This window comes from Macaca mulatta, chromosome 12 (assembly GCF_049350105.2).
Source record: "Macaca mulatta isolate MMU2019108-1 chromosome 12, T2T-MMU8v2.0, whole genome shotgun sequence".
NCBI classification, from domain to species: Eukaryota; Metazoa; Chordata; class Mammalia; order Primates; family Cercopithecidae; genus Macaca; species Macaca mulatta.
The window spans coordinates 130,137,847-130,164,032 of NC_133417.1; the positions used below are offsets into that span (position 1 = coordinate 130,137,847).

At 38.1% G+C, this 26,186-nt stretch overlaps 1 protein-coding gene across 7 annotated transcripts in view; it reads right to left on the minus strand.

The window, feature by feature from the left end:
• DOCK10 (dedicator of cytokinesis 10) overlaps positions 1 to 26,186 on the minus strand; it is a 288,958-nt gene that overhangs the window by 130,219 nt on the left and 132,553 nt on the right. For all 7 annotated transcript variants that reach the window (XM_077956660.1, XM_015111181.3, XM_077956661.1 and 4 more), the window contains 4 exons: positions 11,996 to 12,078; positions 1,757 to 1,829; positions 702 to 824; positions 317 to 451 (listed from right to left, as the gene is read on the minus strand). In XM_077956660.1, coding sequence (XP_077812786.1) covers positions 317 to 451; positions 702 to 824; positions 1,757 to 1,829; positions 11,996 to 12,078 — 414 coding nt within the window. The remainder of the gene's footprint in view (positions 1 to 316; positions 452 to 701; positions 825 to 1,756; positions 1,830 to 11,995; positions 12,079 to 26,186) is intronic.

The window sequence follows — 26,186 nt, forward strand, 5'->3', positions numbered from 1 at the left end:
CCCTTATTGAGTATTAATATTCCTTTTCAACCTCACCATTCTTCTGTCTCCCTTATGTTTCTCTGTTTATTTTCTTTATTGAAAAGTTTAACAGCTGATTCCATTCTGCTTATTCATGTCTTTGCTTATTTCCTGTTTTCCTTTCTCTCTGGAAAGTAAGATTTGTGAAAGCAGAGATCCAGGCTGCCTTGTTTTTCACAGAATTCTTAGAGTCCAGAGCAGCTCTTGGCTCATATCAGATACTCCATGAATATTTGTTAAATATACTTTTCAAATAAAAGAAATATCCCAAGGAGGAAAAGGGATTTCTACTCACCTGCACCACTCCTGTACAGGAATCCAAAAAGATGCATCCTTTGGGTTCTTTGGATATTTTCTCATCTTTGTAAAAATTCATAATGTAGGAATTATCTGGCAACTGAGTCAGCTGGAAGTAGCGCTTTTTGAATGACTAAAAGATATAAGGAGATACTCAAATTGTAATGTGCTCTTACTCATAGAAATTAGAATTATTCTAATTCCTTCAGGAGTGCTATATTTCTAGGACATTTTTTCTAGAGAAGAGCATCCCTACTTCCTCATAAATAAAATATTACATGAAACATAAACTCAATGAAAATGGCTCTTTTCTGTGCTGTGACCTGAGGAGGGAGTGTTAAGAAAGGCGACAGAGACAAACATGAGTCTTGATGTCTCCTTACCCGAACAGTAACGGTGTTGTTCACGGTGCTGTTAAAATTCCCCTTGTAGAGCCAGCCGGACTTGAAAACGCCAGTTCCTCCTGCTCCTCCACCCCCCTTGGAAGACGAGTGGGAAGTGGTATCCTGTTGGAAAGGCATATTAGCATGACAGCCATCTTTTGTGGACCCTAGATCGTAGGTAGACACTGCATTTAAAAAAGAGACTTCTAAAAATGATCTTATTATTGCTAACAGCTGTAGTTTGCGAAACCATTTTCCTTGAGGGATATTTTCTCCCTTTTCTTTCCAGTCTTGAAGTAGAATTTAGATCTTCAATATACTTCTGCTGTTATGAAAACTTTATTAAACCTTGATATTCTTATTAGGTTAAAGATTCACATTATTTTACATTTATCCAGGTTTGGTAGGAAACCTCGTATTTAGTAACAGATGCTATATATGATTATAGTATTAGCCACTTGCTTTAAGAGCACAAGTTCTATAATTTGATTTCCTTCCTCGGAATCCCATTCTGCCACTTCCTAGATAGATGGCGTTGGCAATTTAACTTTCCTGAGTCTCCATTTGCTCACCTAAGTTAGTAAGTAACTAACCTTTTATTTTTATTATTATTATTAAGTAATTTTTTTAAAATTTATTTTTTATTATTGTACTTTAAGTTGTAGGGTGCCGTGATGTGTTCTTGAAGATCTTCCAACCAAACCTAGGAAATAATATATTCTGAGATATATAACTTTTAAATTGTTCTGAGTTATTTAAATTATTCTGATACAGAGAAAGAAATCTGAAGTTTTTTTACCCACGTAATAAACATCCTCATAATAAAGCTACTTATGAAAACTTCATCAAAAAAAAAAAAAAGAGACTTCTTTTCCTCTCTTTGACTTAAATAAGCATGTTCAATTTCAGAACAAACGTGATTCATTTTGACTAAAAGCCCTACCACCAACAGCTACTACAACTCACAACAAACCGGTCAGAACTCAAAACTTTTAGTGCAAGACAAACTAATTATCCTCATGTTTTAAACATCTCACTTTCAACTCTTTACTTACTTCATCCTTATCAGCATCTTCATGGTCAATCTCAAAGGAATGTGAAGGAAGCTTCTCTGGTTTGTATTCTGCTCTGATATTAAAAAAAAAAAAAAAAAAAAAAAAGCTTCTGATTTATCATTGGAGACGGTTTTCATTTTAAATTGCTCCCCAGGTAACAATAACAACTATGGTGCTGGTATTCTTACAGATGTTTGTAAAATAATGTAATCTTTTGAGTGTCTCATTTCCTTTGGAAGTATTAACTTTCCTCTACCATGATATCTTATCTCCTGTATATAAATCTCTATTTTAAAGCATGGAGTTACTAACTAACTAACTAACTAACTATATATATATATATATATATTTGAGACAGTCTCACTGTCGCCCAGGCTGACGTGCAGTGGTGTGATCTCAGCTCACTGCAACCTTCACCTCCTGGGTTGAAGCAATTCCCATGCTGCAGCACCCCCCCACCCCTGCCCAGTAGTACCTGGGATTACAGGCATATACCACCATTTTTGTATTTTTTTGTGGAGATGGGGTTTTGTCATGTTGATCAGGCTGGTCTTGAACTCCTGGCCTCAAACTCTCCTCCCGCCTCGGCCTCCCAAAGTGCTGGGATTATAGGCATGAGCCACTGGCGTTCGGCCTTCTAATTACATAAACTTACACATACCTTTTTGAGTTAGATGTAGGCAAGCAGGACAATTTGAAAGGTTGGGGAGTTTCTATTTTCCTTCCCCCACATTTGTAGGTGGAATATTAAGTGGTGATATTTTCATTGTGATTTCTGTGTCATCTGTATGTGACATACTCAAGGGTACACAATGGTCATTGGAAGAGTCCAGCTCTGAAGAACCATGATCCTGAGAACCAGTCTGTACTATGGCCACTAGGCTGTGCTGCTCCCTAACCATGGCCTCCTCAAAAATGTGCACCAAAGGGACTGGTAGCAATTACACTCTGTGCACTTCCATGGTATCCTAGAAATGCCTATTTAAGTTGCAACATCTCTGACCAGAGAAGCAACAGTGTGCATCTGGTTTTATAAATGGTAAAATAAACCATAAATAAGTTTTCTTTGGCTTGATTCTATCTCATAACTAATGGTTGAATGGAAACCAGACAATACCACCCAAAGTACGGGCATTTCTTGATGTCTAGCTGTGTGGCCCCCTTTACTATATAAAATCCCATATAAAAATTTCATGGGATGTTTTTCTTTTGTAAAGTAAATTTTATTGTGTATGCCCGAGGTTTACAACATGGTGGTAAGGGAAGGATACATATAGATAGTAAAATGGTATTGTAGTGAAGCAAATTAACATAACTATCATCTCAATAGTTACTTTTTTTGTAACAAGAGCAGTAAAATCTACTGATTTAACCAAAATCAGTAATGCAGTATGATTTCACTAACTTTAGTCCTCTTGTTGTACATTAGCTCTCTAGACTTCATCCTGCACATGTGCTACTTTGCATCAGTTCATCAACTCCTCCCTGTTTCCTCTCACCCCTGGTAACTGTTGGTGAGAATGCAGATTGCTACAGGCATTATGGAAAACAGTATGGATATTTCTATGTAAATTAAAAATGGAACTAGCATATGACCCAGCAATTCCTCTTCTGGGTATGTATTTGAAGGAGATAAAGTCGCCAGCTTATAAAGATGTCTGCACTCCCGTCATCATTGCAGCATTATTCATACTAGCCAATATATAGAGACATTCTAAGTGTTTAAAACAGGAATGGATAAAGATAATGTTTAGTATATTAATATATGCCTCTGTGTGTGTGTGTGTGTGTGTGTGTGTGTGTGTAGCATTCTCTTTATTCCTCTGTCAATGGACACTTAGGATGTTTCCATATGTGTGTGTGTGTATACATGTGTGAATATATATGTGTGTGTCTTTGTATTGTATATGTTTGTGAATATATATGTGTGTGCATGTATGTATGAATATGAGTATCCATATATATGTGTGTGAATATAGGTGCATGTATGTATATATGTGTGTGAATACATGTGTGTGTGTGTAGCATTCTTTTTATTCATTCCCCTGTCAATGGACACTTAGGATATTTCCATGTATATGTGTGTGTATGTGTATATGTATGTGAATATATATGTGTTAGTATGTATATGTATGTGAATATGTGTGTATGTATTTATGTGAATAAAATATATGCATGTGCATGTATATATGTGTGAATATATATGTGTGTATGTATATGTGGTATGAACGTGTATGTATGTGTGTGAATATATGTGTTTGTGTGTGTGAATATATATGTGTGTGTAGGTATGTGTGTGAATGTTTTTGTGTGTGTGTATATATATGCGTGTATGTGTGTGTGAATATATGTGTGTGAATATATGTGTTTGTGTGTGTGTGTGACTACCTATGTGTGTATGTATATAATAATGTGTGTGTGTATAAAATGGAATATTATTCGGCCTTAAAAAGTAGGGATTCTGCCATTTGCCATGATATGGATGGACCTGGAGGACATTATGCTAAATGAAATAAGCCGGAAGTGGAAAAAAAACCCTATAGGGTCTCATTTATATGTGGAATCTTAAAAAAATTGGCCGGGCGCAGTGGCTCAAGCCTGTAATCCCAGCACTTTGGGAGGCTGAGGCGGGCGGATCACAAGGTCAGGAGATCGAGACCACAGTGAAACCCCGTCTCTACTAAAAATACAAAAAAAAATTAGCCGGGCGCGGTGGCGGGCGCCTGTAGTCCCAGCTACTCAGGAGGCTGAGGCAGGAGAATGGCGGGAACCCGGGAGGCGGAGCTTGCAGTGAGCCGAGATCGCGCCACTGCACTCCAGCCTGGGCAACAGCGTGAGACTCCGTCTCAAAAAAAAAAAAAAAAAAAAAAATCAAATATACAGAGATAATAAAATGGTATTTGTTTTAAGATTATTTATATTGTGTGAAGGCAACCTCTGAATCTGAGTATTGAGAAAGAAAAGATCAGAGGCGCATTTAGTATTCACATCACAAATTATTCCCTATGTTGATGGCACTCCAGATAGGAAGGTGAATGATCAGGGCTCTTTAGGCTTAAGTATGCATCAAATTACTATGCTGTGCACTCACATAGGTGTTAAGTAAGGGCTTCCAAATACTCTTACCCTCCCTTCATTTTCAGCAGGGAAAGTTAGAGCACAAAAGGAACATTGGCTTCACTGTTAAACTATGAAAAGCCTGAGATCAGAACCATGTTCTCCATTCCTGATAAGAAGCGTTTTTTATTGTGGTAAAATAGACATAACATGGAGATTTATCATTGTAACCACTTTTAAGACATGGTATTAGAAGCCTGCATTTAGGAAAGGTGAAACTTTAATAAGCATATTAAGTAAGATCGCTGCTATTTCTCTCTTCCAAAGGAGGTTATCTTTCCTTCTTGCAGAGCCTTAGAGATAGTCAAGCCTATCAGTGATGCCTGCACTGATGTTAACTTGTTCTGCCTCTTTTGGTCAGGGTCCACGCTATGGGAGGGCAGAGGAAGCAGCAGAAGACATAGAGTTCTTTTAGGATCACTGGGAAATTCTTGGTACCACACCAAAAATATTCCTTTTTCTCCTTACTACCATCTAACATGCTCCGAACAAGAAGCAGTCACTCTCACCATTTAATTTGACTGGCAAAAATAAAGCCTGTAAATACAACCCTTCCCTCTCTCCCCCTCCTGTGAGAGGTGACATGTTGCCTGAGATTCAGAGGAAGGTTCCAATGGTTGATTTCAGAGCAATTGCTCGAGGTACCTTGTCTGCAGAGAATAGAAGAAGAGTGTTCAATGATTCTTAAAATGATGGCACAGCAGTAAAGAAAGAACAGAGGAAACATCCCAAGTGAATGAAAAAGAGTGAATCGGGAAAACTAAGGAAGAGGCAACAAAGACAAACTTGAATGTGGAATGTCAATATTTGGCCCCGTGCTAGTCATTTCCCATCAGTTTCATTTGACCTTGATGCAATGGTATTTGTTTCTGAACCTCCTATTCTGTCCTCTTTGGCCAGCATGGCTTATCCTTCCTTCCAAAAGAATAATTTTGTAGGCATTTGTTCTCAATAACTGTGGATCACAATACAGGCCAGGCGTCTCACTAATGCCAATTTCTGCAAGATACTTATAAACAAGGAGGAGACAAAGCCTTTCAAACTAGTAACGATGTAAAAACAAAAAAGTGAAGAAACAAAGTAAGGTTCTCATGAATTTCAACTTAAAAGGCTAAATGCTTGCAAAAGTTTTTTCTCACAAATCTCCCAGTTGAGAAGTGGAAATAATGACTGAGATAGCCTATACATTTCACAAAAGTTTCACAAAAGCCCATAGGTTTAGTGACTTATGACCAACTCAGCTCAGATGCTGCAGAAGTGTCTGTCACTGGAGGATGGCTACACAAACTACAGTAGATCCACACACAGGAACGTTACTTAGAAAAGAAAAGAAGCTACTGACACGTGCAACAACGTGGACATCACTCAGAAGCATTGTGCTAAGTAAAAAAAGCTAGAAACAAGAACACACATGGTGTGATTCCACAGTTATGAAAATCAGAGCACTGATTGTCTCTTGGGGGAGAGAAAAGGAGAGGTAAGGGTTAACCAGGGAAGGGTGGCAGTTAACTCTTTGGGGTGATAACATTGTTCTGTTATCTCAACAGAGGTTTGAGTCGCACAGGTGTACTGTGGTCAAAAGTTATCAAATGGTTCACGTACAATTTGCACATTTTCTTGTATGTACATTTTATATCAAAAGAGAAAAAATGAACTACAGATGTCTATAGCTGTATTTAAAGGTGTGCATTTTGAAGAGTTTAAAGAGGCACTGTGTTAATGTTTTAAATTCCACTTTAAAATGACCAAAAATAAAACAAATTGATAGATCTCTAGAAGGATGGATGGATGGATGGATGGATGGATGGATGGATGGCAGGTTGTATAAAACAAAATATAGCAAAACATAAAAGACACATTCTAGATGGTGGGAATAGTGGGATTAATTGTACACCAATCTTTTAACTTTCTCCTAGGTTTAAAATTTGCAAAAAACTTTTAAAATGATGTGTGAAAATTTTGAAAGTGTTGAAATTATACATAGAGTGACCAAAAATGATGCCTTCTGAACTGATTCTTTTTTATAGTAAAGATAATAAAAATTGTACAACAGATACATATAAGCTATTCTCAAAGTAAATGTTGAGTAAAAATTTCTCAATGATTTTTCCCTGGTATTTTTGAAGAATAGATGATTTAGAAAAGAGAGAAGAGAGCTTCAGACAAATGATTGGAAATGTTTTTAGGAATTTCCTAAATGTCATATTTAACACTATATTACAACTTATGACATTCCCATACTTTCTTTAATAAAATAAAACTTTATTTAAACATCCACTTTAAGTATTAATGATTCAAAAATAACTCAGAAGATATGAGACAGAGAATACCAATGAAGTCAATAGCAAAACTCAGAAGATATGAAACAGAAAATACCAATGAAGTCAATAGCAAAACTCAGCCAACCCCAGTAGTCCCTAGCCATATCCATGCTGATCTTAATCTTCATTTTAAAAATCTGTGCAGACCACAGAGTGTCAATTTAAGTCAGATCTGGGGCTAGGGTTATAGTGCATGTAAGCATGTCACTTCATTGGTGGCTTTTCTTAATTCTGAGTTTGCTTGATCAAATTCAGTGTGCATTATTGAGAGCCGTCTTAATTCTTGGGGCCATTCTCCTTTGCCATTCAACATTCCAGTTTCCAGATATTACCTGGCATCCAGAAGAGCTGCAATAATGTCAACCGCATATCAGAAAGTAAGTTCCTGAACCGAGGAAGTTTGCATTCTAGGGGACTAGAGAGTCAATCATGAATTAAGCATAAATAAGATAATTTCTCTGAGTGAAAATGGTTGTTAAGAAAATCAAGGCTGGGTGCAGCAGCTCACGGCTGTAATCCCAGCACTTTGGGAGGCTGAAGCTGGTGGGTCACATGAGGTCAGGAGTTAAAGACTGGCCTGGCCAACATAGTGAAACCCTGTCTCACTAAAAACACAAAAAAATTAGCCAGGCATGGTGGTGCACACCTGTAATCCCAGCTACTTGGGAGGCTGAGGCAGGAGGATCCTTTGAATCTGGGAGGTGGAGGTTGCAGTGAGCTGAGATTGTGCCACCACTGCATTCCAGCCTGGGGACAAAGTGAGACCCTGTCTCAAAAAAAAAAAAAAAAAAAAAAAGAAAGAAAGAAAAGAAAAAAATCAAAGAGGAGAAAGAAGAGAAGAGCAAAGAGTGATCCTTGTGGAAATGGCAAAGGCCAAGTGTAGAAAGACTCTTCAAGGATGGCCTTTCTTGGGAGGTAACATTTAAACTGAGGAGGAGAAGCAGCTGATTGTGTGATGACCTAGGAGAAAATCCCCTGGCAGAGGGAGCTGCAAGAGTACAGGTTCTGAGGAGGGGCCAAGCATGGAGCATCCAGAAGGAAGGCTGTAGGGGCTGGAAACAGTGCAGGAGGGAGGGCCGCGGGAGGGAGGCCTGTCCAATGCCCCTGGGCAGGGAAGGCAGACAGTGCTTGGATCATTGCTGAGGCTTGAGGGCTACTGAAGATTCTTATTTCCCAATCTAGTTTTTAAAAATCCACAAGGCACAGCCTCCTGCCTTTCAAGAGCCATCTTCACGCTCAGTCAGATGTCTGTGGGGCTACTATGCAATGACTTTTCTCTTTCAAAGGTCATGAAAAGATTAGCACCTGTGGCTATTGATTTTAAAATTCTTCCCCCAGGACCACTGTGTGATCTCTAAGAGCCTCGGGGACCCCAAGATAAAGGGCTCATCCCAGACCTTACCCTTTGGTGTTTGCATCCAACATCGGTAGTAACTATAGGCAGCCTCATTTCCCCTTTCTCCACCCAAATGACCTGGATTGCCCAGTGTGGGGATGCCTGAGTGCCCCATCAGTTAAAATTCCCTCTCAGTTTGGGGTATTTTCCCTCTCAGTTTCCTAGTTTCTGCTATAAAATGGGGATAACAGTTCCTATTCCATAGGGTTATGAGTGTTAAATGAGATAATGCATGTATGACACCCAGCACATTCTGGCTCACTGTAGACACTCAAGAAAATGCTCTTTTATTAAAAAAAAAAAAAAAAAAAAAATCTGTTCTATTTCAGCCCAGCTAAGCTGGTCACACTTTATTTGATCTTTAGTCACAATTCATACTCTTACGAATTTTTCTTCCTTACATCTTCTTTCTATCAAATCGACCATGGTAAAAATTTGTAATATGTCACACATCTCTGTATTTTACCCAGTGGATTAACGAAATCAGTGGCATCATATATTTTTATGCTGCTTTTTTCTTCTGGGATCTCCAAGTTCAGTGCTGATTTCTATTGCTAGTGTGTAAAGGCTTACATTTTCCATTCTAGCCTGAAATCATCTATCTCTTCAGTATCTTCCTATGGACCCTCGCTTAAAAATTTAAAAAGTGAAAATCTTAAGGGTCAGTAATACACATTTAAATTTAAAGAATAAATTTCACCGATCTTTTTTTGCTTTTCTATAATTGCAGATTTTCATTTTGCAGTCTCAGCAACTCATAAAAAGAAATAAGCAATTTAAATTGGTAGCAGACATAGGAGAATTCTTCTAATCCAGGAGGTATGAAAATGATTTACTTCTATTAGCCTCAGAAGACCCAAGTAAATTGTCTGTTTCCATTACTGACCTAAATACAGGTAGTCTTTAGAGGGGAATGCTTAGCTTTGTAAAATCATTTTAAAGAATAATTCTGCTGTTCAGTGCTCATCTTCATTGTTCTGGGGTATATCTGAAAGGGTTATATTTTAGAACTTCTGATTTTCAGTTTGAATACGTAAAGTTTCTTACTTTGTGGCAGTCTGATTCTTCCCTTTCTTGGTATCAACTTCCACTTTCTTTAGTTAAAGTAAGGGAAATTCTCAACACTATTTCAGTTAATTTTTAAAATTTCTTCTCATGAGATTAATCTTGCAAACTATGAGAATCGTAATTCAGCAATAATGTCCAGGACTGGTTCTTTCTCGAGATACTTTATTGTTTTAACAGAGGAAGAATACTGTGAATGTGAAATCTCTAATTTGCTTTCTTTCTTTATAGCATCATGAATATAAGGAAAGATGAATAGTGTTTGGGGATACAGACACTGAAGACGGTAATGGACCTAAAGACGGTGGGGAACACATTTAGTTAACAGGACAGCTAAACACTGCTGTCTCCATCCTCTCAACTTGAGATGCAGTCTCCCAACTTCTTAGACACAGCTTCCGAGTTGTAACCACTTCTCAGAACTATTTTCAGAAAGAGGAAGTCCTGATGTTAAAGGATGCTTTGCTTTTCAGTTGTGCCTACAAAAAGTGTGTCATGAACACCCGGACATTCTGAATGTAACAATTACTCATGAAAGCTTAGGGTGTGGTGAACCTTCCCAACATGAAGTTGCGAGAGCTTGTCTATCAGCAGCGACTCAAGTCTAAAAGAATGCTCAAAGATCTGGTAAACGTTACTGTTCAGTGTTTTGAAAAAAGATTTGCAGTTTAGAAGGGACATAATTTTTTTCTCTTCACGGTAATGAAACCCCAAAAGAAATGGCCTCCTCCTGTCTTTTTCTTCAATTGCCACCCCTACAGTCCCATTCTCCACAGAGTAGCCCAATAGTTCTTTCAAAGAGGTAAATCAGATCATGCCACACCGCTGGTTGAAATTTCCCAAAGCTTTTGTTGGAATGAAAGTAAAATCCAAGTTCCTTTCCAGGGCACACAGGGTCCCTTGCCTAAGGTCCTTGGTTTCATCTTACTATGCCCCTTCCATCCTTAAGCTCTGGCCTTCCTGACTCATTCTGCTCAAGTGACCATACGGGTTCCCACCACTTCAGGGTCTTTGCCTTGCTGCTTCTCCAGAATCCTTTCCCAAGATGCCCGTGTTGGCAGCTACTGTTGATTCATATCCAAGATCAAATGCCACCTTCTTAAATCTAGTTCATAATCCCTCTTTCAAATTCCACATTCAGAAATTGAGAGCAGCACTTCTAAATATACAAGTCTTGAAAGCATGCTTCTGGGTCCACAGGAAATCTAGCAAAGTGGTTCCCAATTCTGTACCATGCATCTATTAAAAATTAGATCCAATGTGTATCATCTCAGTGCTTCACTTGAGGAAAGTGTTAATAAAAGCTTAACTTTTGATTGTTTCAAGTGTTTTTCTGAATTATTTACATAATCTTAGCTTGATGAACCAGTGAGTTGGGTAGTACCAGTTCAAGGAAGTTCTTTAAATATGAGCAAATCCAAACCCATCCAGGAATATTATATTTTAAAATTTGCCATTTACTCAGTTCGTTCGTCCAATAAGTGATTATAGTACTGCACACCTACTGTGTGCCAGGCATTCTTCTTACAGGCCTGCAGGGTATTCTGCAGGGAAAAGTCCCTGCCCTTTGGGGATTTTTACTTTAGAAGGGGAAACAGATATTGAATTAATTTCTATTTTTGTTCAGGTAGTCAGGTGAGCTTTTCTGCGGAGGTGACATTTGAGCAGAAGCAGAACAAAATTACTTTCTCCAAAGGTTTATGTTCCTAAGACTCAGGAACAAAATTAGGGGTTTATTTTCCTTTTGGCTGTGTGTGTGCGTGCGTGTGTGTGTGTGTATATAATATATATGTAATATATATTTTACATATATACATATATACATATGTACATATGTATATATGTATAAATATATATAAAATATAAAAAACATAAAAATATATATGTAATATATATTTTTTATATATATATATATATATTTTGTGGAAGTTGTTTATTTTCATGACTTCTGATATCCCAGCATGAAAATGCATGAAACAAGTAAGAAATATGAATGCCATATTGTCAGAAAAACTATTTGGCCATAGGGTACTTTTCTAATCCTCTTGTGCCTGCTATCGAAAAAACAGCTCACAAAATAATAACACAATGATAAATGAATGTCAAAACTACATTTAAAAATTAAATCAGAGTGTATGTATATCTCAATCCAAACTCTGTGAAGATGCAAGCTACACATGTTGAACAAAATGTCCTGTCTTGACTCTTATGCGTACATTTTGGAAAATGTGCCTTGACAGAAGATTAATGTACACGTATTCACAAACAATGGCAGGACTAGAACAGAGGACGTCATCTATATTTGGAAAAGATCAGTAAGTGCTCATCACAGGTTCTTACCGGGGTAGCTGTCGAATGTCTCCAGAATATTGTTCATATTTGTAGTTTACCACATGCCACTGGGAACTATAAAATTTACAAGCCTGAAAGAAAGAAAAATGACAATTATTAATATAAAATTATCATTAAAAGGCTGGGCGCGGTGGCGCACGCCTGTAATCCCAGCACTTTGAGAGGCCGAGGCGGGTGGATCACCTGAGGTCAGGAGTTCAAGGCCAAACTGACCAACATGGCAAAACCCCAAAACGCCGTCTCTACTAAAAATACAAAAATTAGCCAGGCGTGGTGGCAGGTGCCTGTAATCCCAGCTACTCGGGAGGCTGAGACATGAGAATAGCTTGAACCCAGGAGACGGAGGTTGCAGTGAGCCGAGATCGCGCCATTGCACTCTAGGTTGGGTGACAGAGTGAGACTTCGTCTCAAGAATAAATAAATAAATAAATAAAAACAATTAAATAAAAAAAAAAAAATCAGCTGCCTGAGCAAAAAGTACCATGAGGACAGGTCTCGTGCCTCTGGGGTGCTGCGAATGCTAGCAACTTAAAGGTAGGTAAGGAGATTGATCTTTCTAATCATTTTCCATTTCCCATGGAACTCTAACCATTTCCATTCCATTCCTCCATTAAATAGGAGGAACTGTTTAATATATTTACTCTATTTTAGTCTACCAAAAAAAAAATGTTATCACCCCTGAATCCTACCGGACATGCTGCTAACCTCAAGAACCATCATTTTTCAGCTTCCCTTGGCAAGCCCTGACATGATCTAAGAGTTCTTAGTAGGAAAAGATGTTATTATTTATATGAGAGCCTTTTGTCATGATTTTAGCCCATTCCTTCTTTTTCTTACTTCAGTGACCAATCTTCCATTTTCTATCATTGCTCCTGTTAGTCTGAAGCTAGCTTTTCAGTTTTATCCCATGCCTTCTAAGGCACAGCCTTTCTCTGTGATTATTCACAGGTTCTATTTTGTTTTATTTTATTTTTAATTTTTGTGGGTATATTGTAGGTGTATATATTTACAGGTTACATGAGATGTTTTGATACATGCATGTAATGTGTAATAACCACATCATGGAAAATGGGGTATCCATCCCCTCAAACATTGTTTGTGTTATGAACCATCCAATCATACTCTTTTTGTTATTTTTAAATGTACAATTAAATTATTATTGACTATAGTCACCCTGTTGTGCTATCAAATAGTAGGCCTTATTCATTCTAATTATTTTTTTGTACCCATTAGCCATCCCCACCTCCCCTCCACCCCAGCCTCTGGTCACCACCCTTCTACTCCCTTTCTCTGTGGGTTGAATTTTTTTCATTTTTGGATCCCATAAGTAAGTGAGAACATGCGATGTTTGTCTTTCTGTGCCTGGCTTATTTCACTTAACATAATGATCTCCAGTTCATTCGTAGATTTTATAAGCAGATGCGAATAACTAATAAGCAAAAATGATTTAGAAACATTAATGGCACAAAATAGTTATATAGTGGTACGTAATGGCTGATTATATAATATTTATGGATGGCAAATATTTTCCAAACACCTGCCATGCACCCAGCACGGTACTGATCATAGATTTGTAACGGGATTTCACCTGATGACTTTTGAGACTCCTTTCTATTCTAAAATTACGTGATTCTGGAGAGTAAGCAGCTATTATTTGGATTATAGGAACACCTGTTCTTTAGCATTGGGGGAACATGAAGAGTAATAAACCTATTGCACTGTGAGGAGTAAAGACCTGTGATTGTCTTTGTAAGCAAGAAGGGAATAGGTAAGGTGCAGGACTGCTGCAGCAAAGAAAGTGCTAGCACTGCCTTTGCAGAAAGGATGGAGGGGTGTGGCCTAGTGGGCATCATAGAAAGGAGGATGGAGAACACATGTTCCAGGCGTGAGGCTCGAGATGCATGAAAAAGGCAGGGAGAGGGGATGGGGCTCTTGTGGATTTCTCTGGCCTGGAGTTCTCTCAGCACCACAGCTTTATTTGTTCAGGGAGGTGCCCACACACAAACTGGGGACTGAGGACAAAACAAGGGGTGACCCTGGGACAGAGGTGGGTGTTGGAGGATGACAGCTATGAATGCAGGACAAAAGGAGAGCTTGAAAACGAAACAGTGGCAAGACAGATGAATGTAGAGAAGAGTAGTAAAACGGAAGTCGGGATCTAGAAGTACTGGAATGGATGGGGAATTTGAGCAAAACAGTATGGTGAGCTGTAGCAACTTGCCAATGCCTGAGCCAATTCTGCAAAGCACGCGTTTCTGGAAATAAGAGGAAAATTGAGACTTTTTTTTTTTTTTTTTTTTTGAGACGGAGTCTCGCTCTGTCGCCCAGGTTGGAGTGCAGTGGTGAAATCTCAGCTCACTGCAAGCTCCGCCTCCTGGGTTCACGCCATTCTCCTGCCTCAGCCTCCCGAGTAGCTGGGACTACAGGCACCTGCCACCACGCCTGGTTAGTTTTTTGTATTTTTAGTAGAGACGGGGTTTCATCGTGTTAGCCAGGATGATCTCCATCTCCTGATCTCGTGATCTGCCCGCCTTGGCCTCCCAAGGTGCTGGGATTACAGGTGTGAGCCACTGCACCTGGATGAAAATTGAGCCTTAATACGCTCCTTTGCTGAAATGTTTTGTCTTCATTTTGGATAAAGATGCCAGGGATTTAGACAAGGAGCATATAGGTCAACAGTATCCCAAGCCAAGGAGACAGAACTTTCATGGTTATAATTCTTTCTCATCCCCTCTCTTTTCCTTTCCTTTCCTTTCCTTTCTACCTTGCTGTTGTTCTCAAATGAAACAAAATCCATTTTAAAATGGAAAAAGAAGAGCATAAAACCCACTCCCTTTTTGCATTCCCTTTCAATCCTTTTTCTGTTGCATAGTTTTATGTAGTTCCCCTCTAAGTATTTATTTGAATATGAATATTGTTTTTTTATTTACTTAATAACATATTCTATAGATTTTTACACTTGCTTTCTAATTTTATGACCACTTTAACTAACTAGAATAAAATATTATCCCCTAATTCACTAGCCTGGTCTTCTCATCTTGGAGATCATTCATTCATGCATTCATTGAACAAACATTGAGCCCTACTAGGTTACCCGGAGTTGTTCTGGGTAGTGTGAATATAGCAGGGAACAAAAAACAAAAGTCCATGCCCTCTTGGATTGACCTCCTTTTGAGGAGCTGATCAATAAACTAAAAACTAAGTAAATTGTGTTATATGTTAGAAAACGGTGGTGTCATGGGAAAAATAAAACGAAAGGGGCTGGGAGATTTGGAGCCAGGGAATTAATTTATATAGGTTGGTTAGTATGGAGCTCACAGGAAAGGTGAGACTTCAGCAGAGATGTAAAGGAGAGAACAAAGTGAGTCGTTTTTATGGCTACTTCCAATTTGGGGACATTATAGAAAAAAAATGCCCCAGAGTATATGGTCATACATATGGCCCTCCTACTCTCCCCCTGTACCATCCTATTTTGATTATTTTCTTAGGATAGAATGCTCAAAGTATTTTAAAGAGTCTTCGATAAAAATAGAAAATTGCCAAACCAGTGTATATTCCAAGTTAGCAAAATGAAAATAGAGGGTACGGCCTTGGGAACTACGTGATAGAAGGCTTTATTCTTGTCCTGGAACTAGGACTGACTCCTGATGTGATCTTGGTCGAGATATTTTATTTGTTGAGATCTCAGATTTAGCTCTTGAGCATTCAGAATATTAGACGGGATTAGAAATTTCTGCAACATAATTTCTATCTCCACACCTTCTGATCTGGAGGTTTCGATGGGACACAGATGCATTGACTTACTCACTGCCTTTTCTTGCTGTTGATGGTACCTATGTTTGACCTTGATAAACATGTATACTCATGCATGTTCATGCGTGATGTTCACAATATGCTACAGGTGTAGCCGAATCTAAGATACGTTAGTCTTGAATTTCACTGACCAGAATGAATGTGGCACTTTCTTATATTAGTATGATATTAGTAAAAAAAAAAAAAAAAAAAAAAAAAACTTTCTTTATTTTTAAGCTGTGAGTATTTGTCAGATACTGTACTACTAAGCACTTTGCATACAGTCTTAACATTCTTTGAGACTATTATTCCCATTTTATAGATTAGAGAGGCAAGCAGAGATTCAGATCTTTGACTTCGGCCCCATACGTGGTAGAAATAGAATTTCACACTGGATTTGTCTGATTCTAAAAGTCTATTTAGCTAATTTATAAATTGTTTGATGGTTGCAAACCTTAAAGATGAACCACACATTTGGACCATCATTCTGGATGTTTTGTATAATATTTCTGTTTCTGTTTTAGAATCAAGACAGAACCAGTTTTGAATTTTGGTTCTGCCATTTAATAGCCGTGGGATCTCAAATAACTTAATATCTCTAAATGCTTTTATGTGCCTAAGTAATATCACCTTCACTAGGATCAAATAATTTGTGTAAAGCACCTAGCATAGTGTAAGCACTCAATAAGTACTTACTTAACAACATCAGTTTTCTCAGCAAGTTTTTCAATCTATAATTCACATTCACAACAGTTAATAATAACAATTTGTATTGCTTGATTATTAAAAATGAAGTTTTTGAGAAATATATTAGGTCTGATTATCAAAGGGTTCTGTTTAATCAAATTTCTTCTGATTTTATTTGCTAGGCTTTATATATCTGGTGGTGAGTAGATGAGAATCAGAGTTAGACTAGATGACTCCTAAGAATGCTTCTAAATCTGTGATTTCTCTGATTTTGAGAAAGCCAGTGCATTTTACAAACACATAACCATTTCTCCTACATAGTTATGGCATTTTGGAAATGTTACGCATAGAAAATTATTCTCTATTCTTTGTTCCAGCCCACACAGTCACTCTAAGGAGATCATTAAAAACTATTATAATTATGACTACAGCTCCTCTTTGTCCAAAAACTAAGCTGAAATGATCTGTTGCAAATTCAAAGTCACAGGCTACAACTCTGCTTGTTACAGTAAGACAATGACTCCAATTTTCCCTTACTGACTTTCCAGCCCACGGCACCTGTTTCAAAATGCCAGCTCCTAATCCCCTTTCAACTGGAGGCTGCCACAGACAGCTTCAAAGGCAAAGACTGTGAATATTGAGCAAGAGTTTTCTGAGATGGTTAATTACTCCAAACAGTGATGTCCTGGCTCACCTTTTTTTCATTTATTATGTTTGCTTAGTCAGCCTTTATGCTTGCCATCTCTGCCTGTATGTATTTAGACACCAAAAAACAAGCCAAAGTCAACATAGTCAAAGGCTTTTGTGCCATGAGGATAGAATTTCCTAAAAAGTACAGTGTCCATGGTCCTGGGAGACAATAATTAAAATTCAGGCTCCTGGGTCTCACTTGAGATCCAGGGAATCAGAATCTCTAGAGGGAGTGCCCAGAAATCTACATTGTAAAAAGCACTACAGGCGATTCTGAAAGAGATGGAGAAATGTTGCGACTTCACCAGGTAGATTCCATGATTCCACATGAGTGATAACGGGGTCCAGTCCTTGTCCGACCATGAACTGAGTGCCTTGGGGTCCTAGTTTCACACAGTGGATTCTGGTAGCTGGAATTAGCTTCTTATTTTCACTCATCTAGACATAGCCTTTTAAAAGGACATATCAACTCCAGTATGAGGTTTTATTTATAGTGGACATTCAATATTTATTTGTTAAATCAATGATCATCTATATCATTTTCTTCCGGAAATGACTAAAAATGATACTTTGAAAGTTCCAAAAATCTAAATACTTTAAAAATGAGTGGGCTATTATAAAGAACACCCTGAGGTGCTGAAAAGAAAATATTTCATTTTTCTCCTTGTTCCTCTGCTTCAGAGAACCATTAGAATCAATTCAAATCATGTTATACACCTCAAATAGCAATTTGGGTTTGGCAATGCAATTTGTTCATCTCGTAAAAGGTTGATTATTGAATTCTGGCTACATAGTAATAAGCAGGTAACAGATGGTTTTTTAAGATGCAAAATTATTTTTCTTTCTGGCTATAGAGGTTTATTTAATTACCTGACTAGTTTCTTGCTAGAAAGATTAATGCAAGCATAAACAGTGTTCATTTTGGCCGTTAGTCACCACTGGAAACAATTCTGTATTTGTAAAATGATGGTGGCAATTTTAGTATTCATGTCATTCTTTATAAAGTTGAGAAGTAATTGTGCCTATTATATAAATGCTGAAAATGAAGCATCATGAAATTAAGTGAGTTTAGGCAAATTATGCACTGCAAGAGTGGCCAGATAATTTATTGTTCACACTGAGATATTTCAGAGTGAAAGGAGGCACTATTAGCAAGGCTGAGCCTTAGAACATGAGACTACTCCTGCAAACCAGGATGTGTGGTCACCCAATACGTTGACATTTTAGTGTAAAAGAGAAAAGGCACTGAAAACAGTTTTTTTTTTTTTTTTTTTTTTTTTGGTCTTCAACTAGATCACACTATGTGTTCTTTTAAAGCATAATAATTAGTTTCTGCAGTATACAAACCAGTTGAAAAGTTAATAATATTTAAAAACTTGGTTGGGCGTGGTGGCTCACGCCTGTAGTCCCAGCACTTTGGGAGGCTGAGGCAGGCGGATCACGAGGTCAGGAGATCGAGACCATCCTGGCTAACATGGTGAAAGCCCGTCTCTACTAAAAATACAAAAAATTAGCCGGGGTGGTGACGGGCACCTGTAGTCCCAGCTACTCAGGAGGCTGAGGCAGGAGAATGGCGCGAACCCGGGAGGCGGAGCTCACAGTGAGCCGAGATCGTGACACTGCACATAGCCTGGGCGACAGAGCGAGACTCCGTCTCAAAAACAAACAAACAAGCAAGAAACAAACAAACCAAAAAACACTATACCACACTCTTGAGGGAGAAGTACAAATAATGAATTTGGGCAAAATAAATAATGTAACTATAAGTATGTCTCAGTTTCAGAAATCATGGCACAATCTAATTTAATAGATCTGATTTAATTGATTCTGGTTTTTAAAAAATACTACTTGATATGAGGTAGTGTTACTATGTATATAAGCATGCATGCCCATTTGTAAAATATAATGTCATATCAGGAGCCAATCCAGGGGAAAATCATTTTAAGACGATTTTGTTGCTTTGAACTACAGTAGCCTAAATTTTCATTGAGTATCTTCATTCATGGTAAACCGAAAGTGAACCAAAATATTTGGTTTATCTTTTCAAAATGTGCTGTGTTAAGGCAGTTGAAGAAATTATAGAAGTAGACTTTTTGACCTGGGAACATGCACTCTAATTTCCCAGCTAGATCTCACAAGTCATTTGTCAGGACATAAATGATAGACGGTGTTAAAACACCTTGCTACTATTACGATCCAATTATTGCTCTCATGTAAGGCATAGAAACCGGGTCATTTTTCAATGCAATTGAAATTTTAGGTTCAACCTTAAAAATGGGTTCTTTTTTATTCTTAGGCTCCAACGCCTCTAACTTGTACATCTGTATTTTACTCACTTACTGCCAAACATTTTTGGGGGATTTTTATTGTGAAGAAGAGAAAGCCAATTTAGAATTGGGGCAGGTTTTCATATTTGGAAACAAGACTATTATTGTAGAAATTTTAGTGAATAGAAGATAAGTTTCTTCAGAGTTCTTAATGTGAAACACGTAACCATTTTGTTTTCATTTTTCAACAGTTTGTTTTTCCAGATATATTTTATCCTAAGTTCAGTTAGTAATACATGCACTTGAATTTATCTTAATCATTTTTTGTGTATTTATTACCTTTAGTGTTATATATTTAGTGTAAAAAAATTGGGGTGATCCGTTTTGTTTTGGCTATGATAGGAATACAGTCACTACATATGAACACAACTAAGCCAAATGTAAGACAAGAGATTTTAATATCTTAATTTTCCATTACATTTTTAAAGTCACAAAATAAACATGGCTTTAAATTTATTTTGTAAAAAGTACGCACAAAATAAAAAGTTCCTTAACTTCTAACAAGATCTTCATCAGCAAGACCTTCATTAGTGAACGAAGAGCCTTATTTTTCAAAAAATAAAAATCCAAAACACAACCAAAACAAAAATAAGACATACACACAAATATTTTTGTCTGCATTAATTTTATTAAGAAAGAATGTAACTTTTGTAAAAATTTGGAGCAATGTTTGTGGTTTCATTTGTTTCTCAATATGCTCTAGGAATTTAAATTGTTCATATACCCCTGAGGTCACAGCATAGGAGTTAGTTCTAGGATGAGAAACTCCATGCTAACTGTGCTCTGGTCTAAAGTTAATAAATGCATTGAAGTCATTCATTTGCTGCCCAATGTTTCAGGATCAGAAAACAGCATTCATTTTTACTTAATTTATTTATACATGCAACCCACTCTCCCAAATCAACTAGTAAGAGACATTCTTAGATATGGGCAAGTGTGAGTGCACATTATTCTACACATGGAAATTCAAAGATTAGTATAAAGTATGCTAAACAAATGCATTTTGGTCAAAAGTGGTTTCTTTGTCAACTTACATAATATGTGGTCTAAAATTAAACACAAAGCATATAGAATTGTTTTAACTACAAAAGTAAAAAAAGAAATTCCCCATGTTTTCTTGAGACAAGATAAATTTCATTCTAGTTAGATATATTTCTTTTAGTTAAAAATGAGCAGCATGAAGTATTTTTAAATTATAGCCAACTCCCCCTCCTCTGTAATTTTCTTCACTGTGTTTAGGACTTAAGTTGTTTAATATCTCTTGAAGTCGCATGATGTGACTTCTATCTTGAATATTCATAATTTTCTCCTGAATTAATTAAATGCCACTTGTCTGAGTCCAAATATGCAAGGGAAGAAGAGGAAGAGAAAGAGATTTCATTTTCAATATTATCCTCATCGGATCTTATTGTTTTTCATGTTTACAGAATTTTGCTCTGCAATACATTAAGTAGTATTTTGGTACACAATTTAAAGATCAATAGATGGCCTATGGAACTATTTTTAACTGGTATGCTTTGGGCACTCTGCCTGAAGAATTCTAATATTTTTATTGGGTTTACTCCTGAAGTGGGTTTATGTGTTGCAAGTAAAGGGACAACAATATACGAATACTTTGCTTGATAAGAAACACACTTCAGAGTTAAACCCACTGTAATCAGGGTGTGCTCCCAGCTTCTGAAACTGCTCTGCTGAAGACCACCAATAATCCTGAATTGCCAAATCCAGTGAGCCCCCATCTTGATTCTTCTTTGGCATTTTATGCCATTAATGCACTTTCTCTCACTATTGACCCTTCTTCCTTAATTCTGAGATATCAATGTCTCCTTGTTCCCTGCTTTCCTCTCTGCCCCTCCTTCTCCGTTCCTTACACAGGGTCCTCTTTGCCTGCCCCTTGGTGAGACTGTGGCTCAGGGACCTGCCTTCTCAGCTGCAGTCCAGTTCTCTGGTTTTCATGGGCGTACTCTTCCAGGTTTAAAGCTTCAGTGTTCAAATCTAGAGTAACTGCCCACACTTTCCTGTGCTCCAGACCTAGATATTTATCGTCTTCTTGGATGTCTCTCTCTGCATGTTGGCAAGTGAGGTTATCTTCCTTGCTTCATCCTTTCAGCAATCTTCACTCTCTTCTGGGCACCTTATTTAAATTAATGGCACAACCATCTAGGTAATAGCCCAAGCCATAATTATGGGAGTCATCATAAACACATTCCTCTTCTTTACTTTATTTTCAGTCCCCAACTCCTGTCAATTCTATCTCCTTAATAGGTCTTTACTGGTACCATAATCCCATAGTCATACAGCTCTTTGTAATCATGCACCTGGACTATTAAAACAAATAGTCTCCTATCTGTCCAAATTTTCTTCAATCTTACTCCTTCCCAAGCCAACCAATCCATACTGTGGTATGCTTCTAGTTGTTTCATCTGCCATGCAAACCTGACCTTGTATATCTTTTTTTTTTGGGGGGGGGGGATGGAGTCTTGCTCTGTCTTACAGGCTGAAGTACAGTGGTGTGATCTCCGCTCACTGCAACCTGCGCCTCCCGGGTTCATGCCCTTCTCCTGCCTCAGCCTGCGAGTAGCTGGGACTACAGGCACCCACCACCATGCCCGGCTACTTTTTTTGTATTTTTTAGAGATGGGGTTTCACCATGTTAGCCAGGATGGTCTCGATCTCCTGACCTCGTGATCCACGTGCCTCAGCCTCCCAAAGTTGATCTCCACTCACTGCAACCTCCACCTCCCAGGTTCATGCCCTTCTGCCTCAGCCTCCCGAGTAGTTGGGACTACAGGCACCCACCACCATGCCCGGCTACTTTTTTTGTATTTTTAGTAGAGATGGGGTTTCACCGTGTTAGCCAGGATGGTCTTGATGCCTCAGCCTACCAAAAGTGCTGGGATTACAGGCATGAGCTACCACGCCCGGCCTTGTTTATCTTAAAGTAGTACTCCAGGGGGTACTTGTCAGAGTGTGTTGTAGAAATCTAATCAGAGGTCTGTTACTTCTTGCCTGACGGTATGCAGCTTGAGGGCAGGGACTGTGCTACATCCATGTAGTTTCATCTGTTTAGACAGTGTTCAAGCCCATGTTGGATAATGAACCTCGTCTAATCTTTCATCCAATGGTTGATTCTCTTTATTACATACACTTTAGCTTTTGACACAATGTGATCTGTAGTAATAGTAAATCAGTGGGAGAGGAAATTTCTATGTAAATTTCATTCTTTGTAAAGATAATTTCACTCTTTGTAAAGATAATTAACTCCACCTAACTGAATTGCAATTAGCAGATTCTTAGATACCTCGTTTATGCCACTGGATACACATTTGCCCCTAGGACAAGAGAAAGGCTAATCTGATAATTAGGTAGGGGAATGAAGGGAGAAATTTAAGGGCTAAAAGAGTATTACACTGACTTTATGATCATTGTTAATTACTTCAGACTTTGAGAGTAACAATATTTATACTTATAATTTGCTGTGTGAGGGTAAGACCATAGAACAACCATCACTGGGGCTTATGCGGAATTGTGTCTTAGAACTGCATGACCTCCCTGAACATAGGTAGACATTTTTGATGCTAACAATAAGAATTAAGAATAGAGGTTTGGCCATGAAAAGAAACAACTAATTTATCTGATCTCCTGGAGGGTTTAATATTTTGTTTTTCTTCATTAGAATCAGCCTGAATGAAATGCACACCCAGGTTCACCTAATTGTTGATTCTGTTTTACTCGAACTACCTTGTGCCTCTAGTTTCTGGTGATCTCCTTGGATCACATTCACATTAGCATTCTCCTTGGATCACATTCACATTAGCATTTCTCAAAGGTGTTTCTTAAAGATACTTGGAGAAAAATGGACAGAATTTCTACATGGTCAAATATATTTTAGAAATGTTTCATTTCATATCCCCTTCTAAGACAGTTTTGATGGATATTAGCTAATTAAAGACTCTGAATATGTGTATATGTGTGTGTGTGTGTGTGTTTCTGTGTGTGTGAGACACTTAGAAACAGACCTAGCCTGTTGCAGAACATTCTATATTTACATAATGTTGGCTTCTGCCCTGATTTAAATGAGGTGTGTGTGTGTGTGTGTGTGTGTGTGTGTGTGTGAATTTTTTATGGACAGCTAGAGATTTCAACAACATTTACTGAATGTTGTCTGTAAATGGACAGAATTTCGACATGGTCAAATACATTTTAGAAATGTTTCATTTCATATCCCCTTCTAAGACAGTGTTGATGGATATTAGCTAATTAAAGACTCTGAATATGTGTGTGTGTGTGTGTGTGTTTCTGTGTGTGTGAGACACTTAGGAACAGACCTAGCCTTTTACAGAACATTCTAAACCTACATAATGTTGGCTTCTGCCCTGATTTAAATGAGGGGTGTGTGTGTGTGTGTGTGTGTGTGTGTGTGTGTGTGTGTGAATTTTTTATGGACAACTAGAGACTTCAACAACATTTACTTCGCCTTAAATCATATTTGTATTTACCATTTAGTCTTGGGTCCTGTTTTCATTTTTGTTTTTTCCTTTCCAGAATTCATTTCTGGTTTGAACCCCTTGCTTAAAATCTGAACTTTTCCTCGCTCTGGTAACCTAGTGTTATTTGGATGAAGACAGTACATAAATCATCATCGTGTGTGTGTGTGTGTGTGTGTGTACATGTGTAGATGTGCTTGTAGAGATAAGTATTTGCTTTTATTCTTTTTTATTTTTCTACAGACAGAGTCTCACTTTGTTGCCCAGGCTGAAGCTCAGGGGCATACGCATGGCTCAATCATGCGGTCTCGAATTCCCGAGCTTAAGCCATCCTCCTGCATCAGCCTCCTGAGTAGCTGGGACTACAGGTGCACACCATCATGCCCAGCTAATTAAGTTTTTTTTTTTTTTTTTTTTTTAGAGATGGGGGTCTCACTATATGGCCCAGGCTGGTCTTGAACTCCTGAGATCAAGCAATCTTCTTGCCTTGGGTTCCCAAAGTGCTGGGATTACTGGTATGAGCCACTGCACCCAGCTTGCTTCTGTTCTTTCAATGTTATCATACCGCCTAAGTCCCCAAGAGTTTTATGCCATGACCAAACTGAGACTTGGATTCTCGAATTCGTTACTTTCTCCTCACTTCATCATTATTCTGCTCTTGCAGCAGGGTTGGTTTCCAGAAATCAGAGAGGGCTTTGTTGTCAGAGTAACTTGCTACCTTAGTACTTTGTCAGTATTTCTCTCAGCCATTCAGCTGAAGTGGTCCCTAGACCTTTGTTCCTTCTTGAGCCACTGTATTATTCTCAGTTCTCTGCTCCCTCATCTCCTTTTGTTAAGAGAGACTGAACCAAGAGCTTAGTTTTAATTAGTGTGCTGAGCTTTCTTCCGACTTTATATGATCCCTTTGTGTATATTAAAATAAAAACTTCGTTGTAAAAGTTTTGCTTAGGAAGTTTGCATCCTATTTCTAGATCCCTTTAATTGCCCCCCTCTCCTCCTCAAACCCCTTGTGGGAGTAGTGCTTGTTTTATCACGGAACTGTTTAGATATTTTTTATGGTTATGGATGCTCATTTTAAGCCACTTATGAGATTCGGATAAAGACAATGCTCTCCAGTAGTTGTTTTCCAAATGTTTTCATACTATTGCTATATTTATTTTCAGAATCACAGCATTGGGATTTTTAATATCCCTATTTAAAGATGGAAAAACAGGCAGAAAGGTTAATAGTTTGCCAAAATGAAGGATACGTTCCCTTGTGAGGAGTGGAAATACCCTCATCCAGTCAGGCTAGTGAGCATGTGGTATAAAGGAACTTATCAAAGGACCAGAGATGAGAAAATGTGTAAGAACATGGAATATGATGTCAAAGATAGCAGAACCTTAATTCTGGCTCTGTGTGAACTTGGGCAAGTTTGTTATACATTCAGAGCCCATTTTCTAGGCTGTAAGATGAGGTAATAACACCTATTTCACAGAGTTCTCTAAAGTTTTCACATATGCACAATGTATAAGCAAATATGTACGCAGCTAGAGCTTGATGTTAACATGCAGTGTTTTAAAAGATGTGAAATAAACCTATGCTTTTGTGTGGTGAATGTTTAATTTTACATTTAAGAGATAGGGAGGAGAATTAATAACAGATAGAAAAGGAAGAAGCTGTTCATTTTAGTGAACTCCCATTAAAATATGACGTCATTCAAGATTTTTAAAAAAAGAATGCCTAATGCCTTTCAAAAGAAGCTGAGAATTGTCAAAGTAGAGAGCCGTGAGAGAAAACTCAAATCTTTTACCGAGCGGGATGTGTTGAGACTAGAGTCTTGCCAATCTGTTGCCTAGCAACCATGGTATTTGCCCTTGCCACCCCACAGGGAGCCGCAGGGCAATTTAGTACAGGGTGGACCAATAAGGTTGCTTAATACACTTGCGGTAGGTCAAGCAAGTGTTTCTACAAAGCTCTACAAACGTCAATGAATTCATTTCAGTGCCAGCATAATCTAGTTTCAAAAATCCAGCCAATGTTCCTGAAAGGGTGGTCCACTGACTGTATGCATCAGAGTCACCTGAGCAGAAACCACAGTGGGGCTGTGAGGGTGAAGACTGGGAGAAGTTTTCTTTCCAGAGAAACATAGCAATTTTATAGCAAAATACCCTATTGGCAGTTAGCATCGCAGTTAGGAGCCCAGGGGCGGGGCTG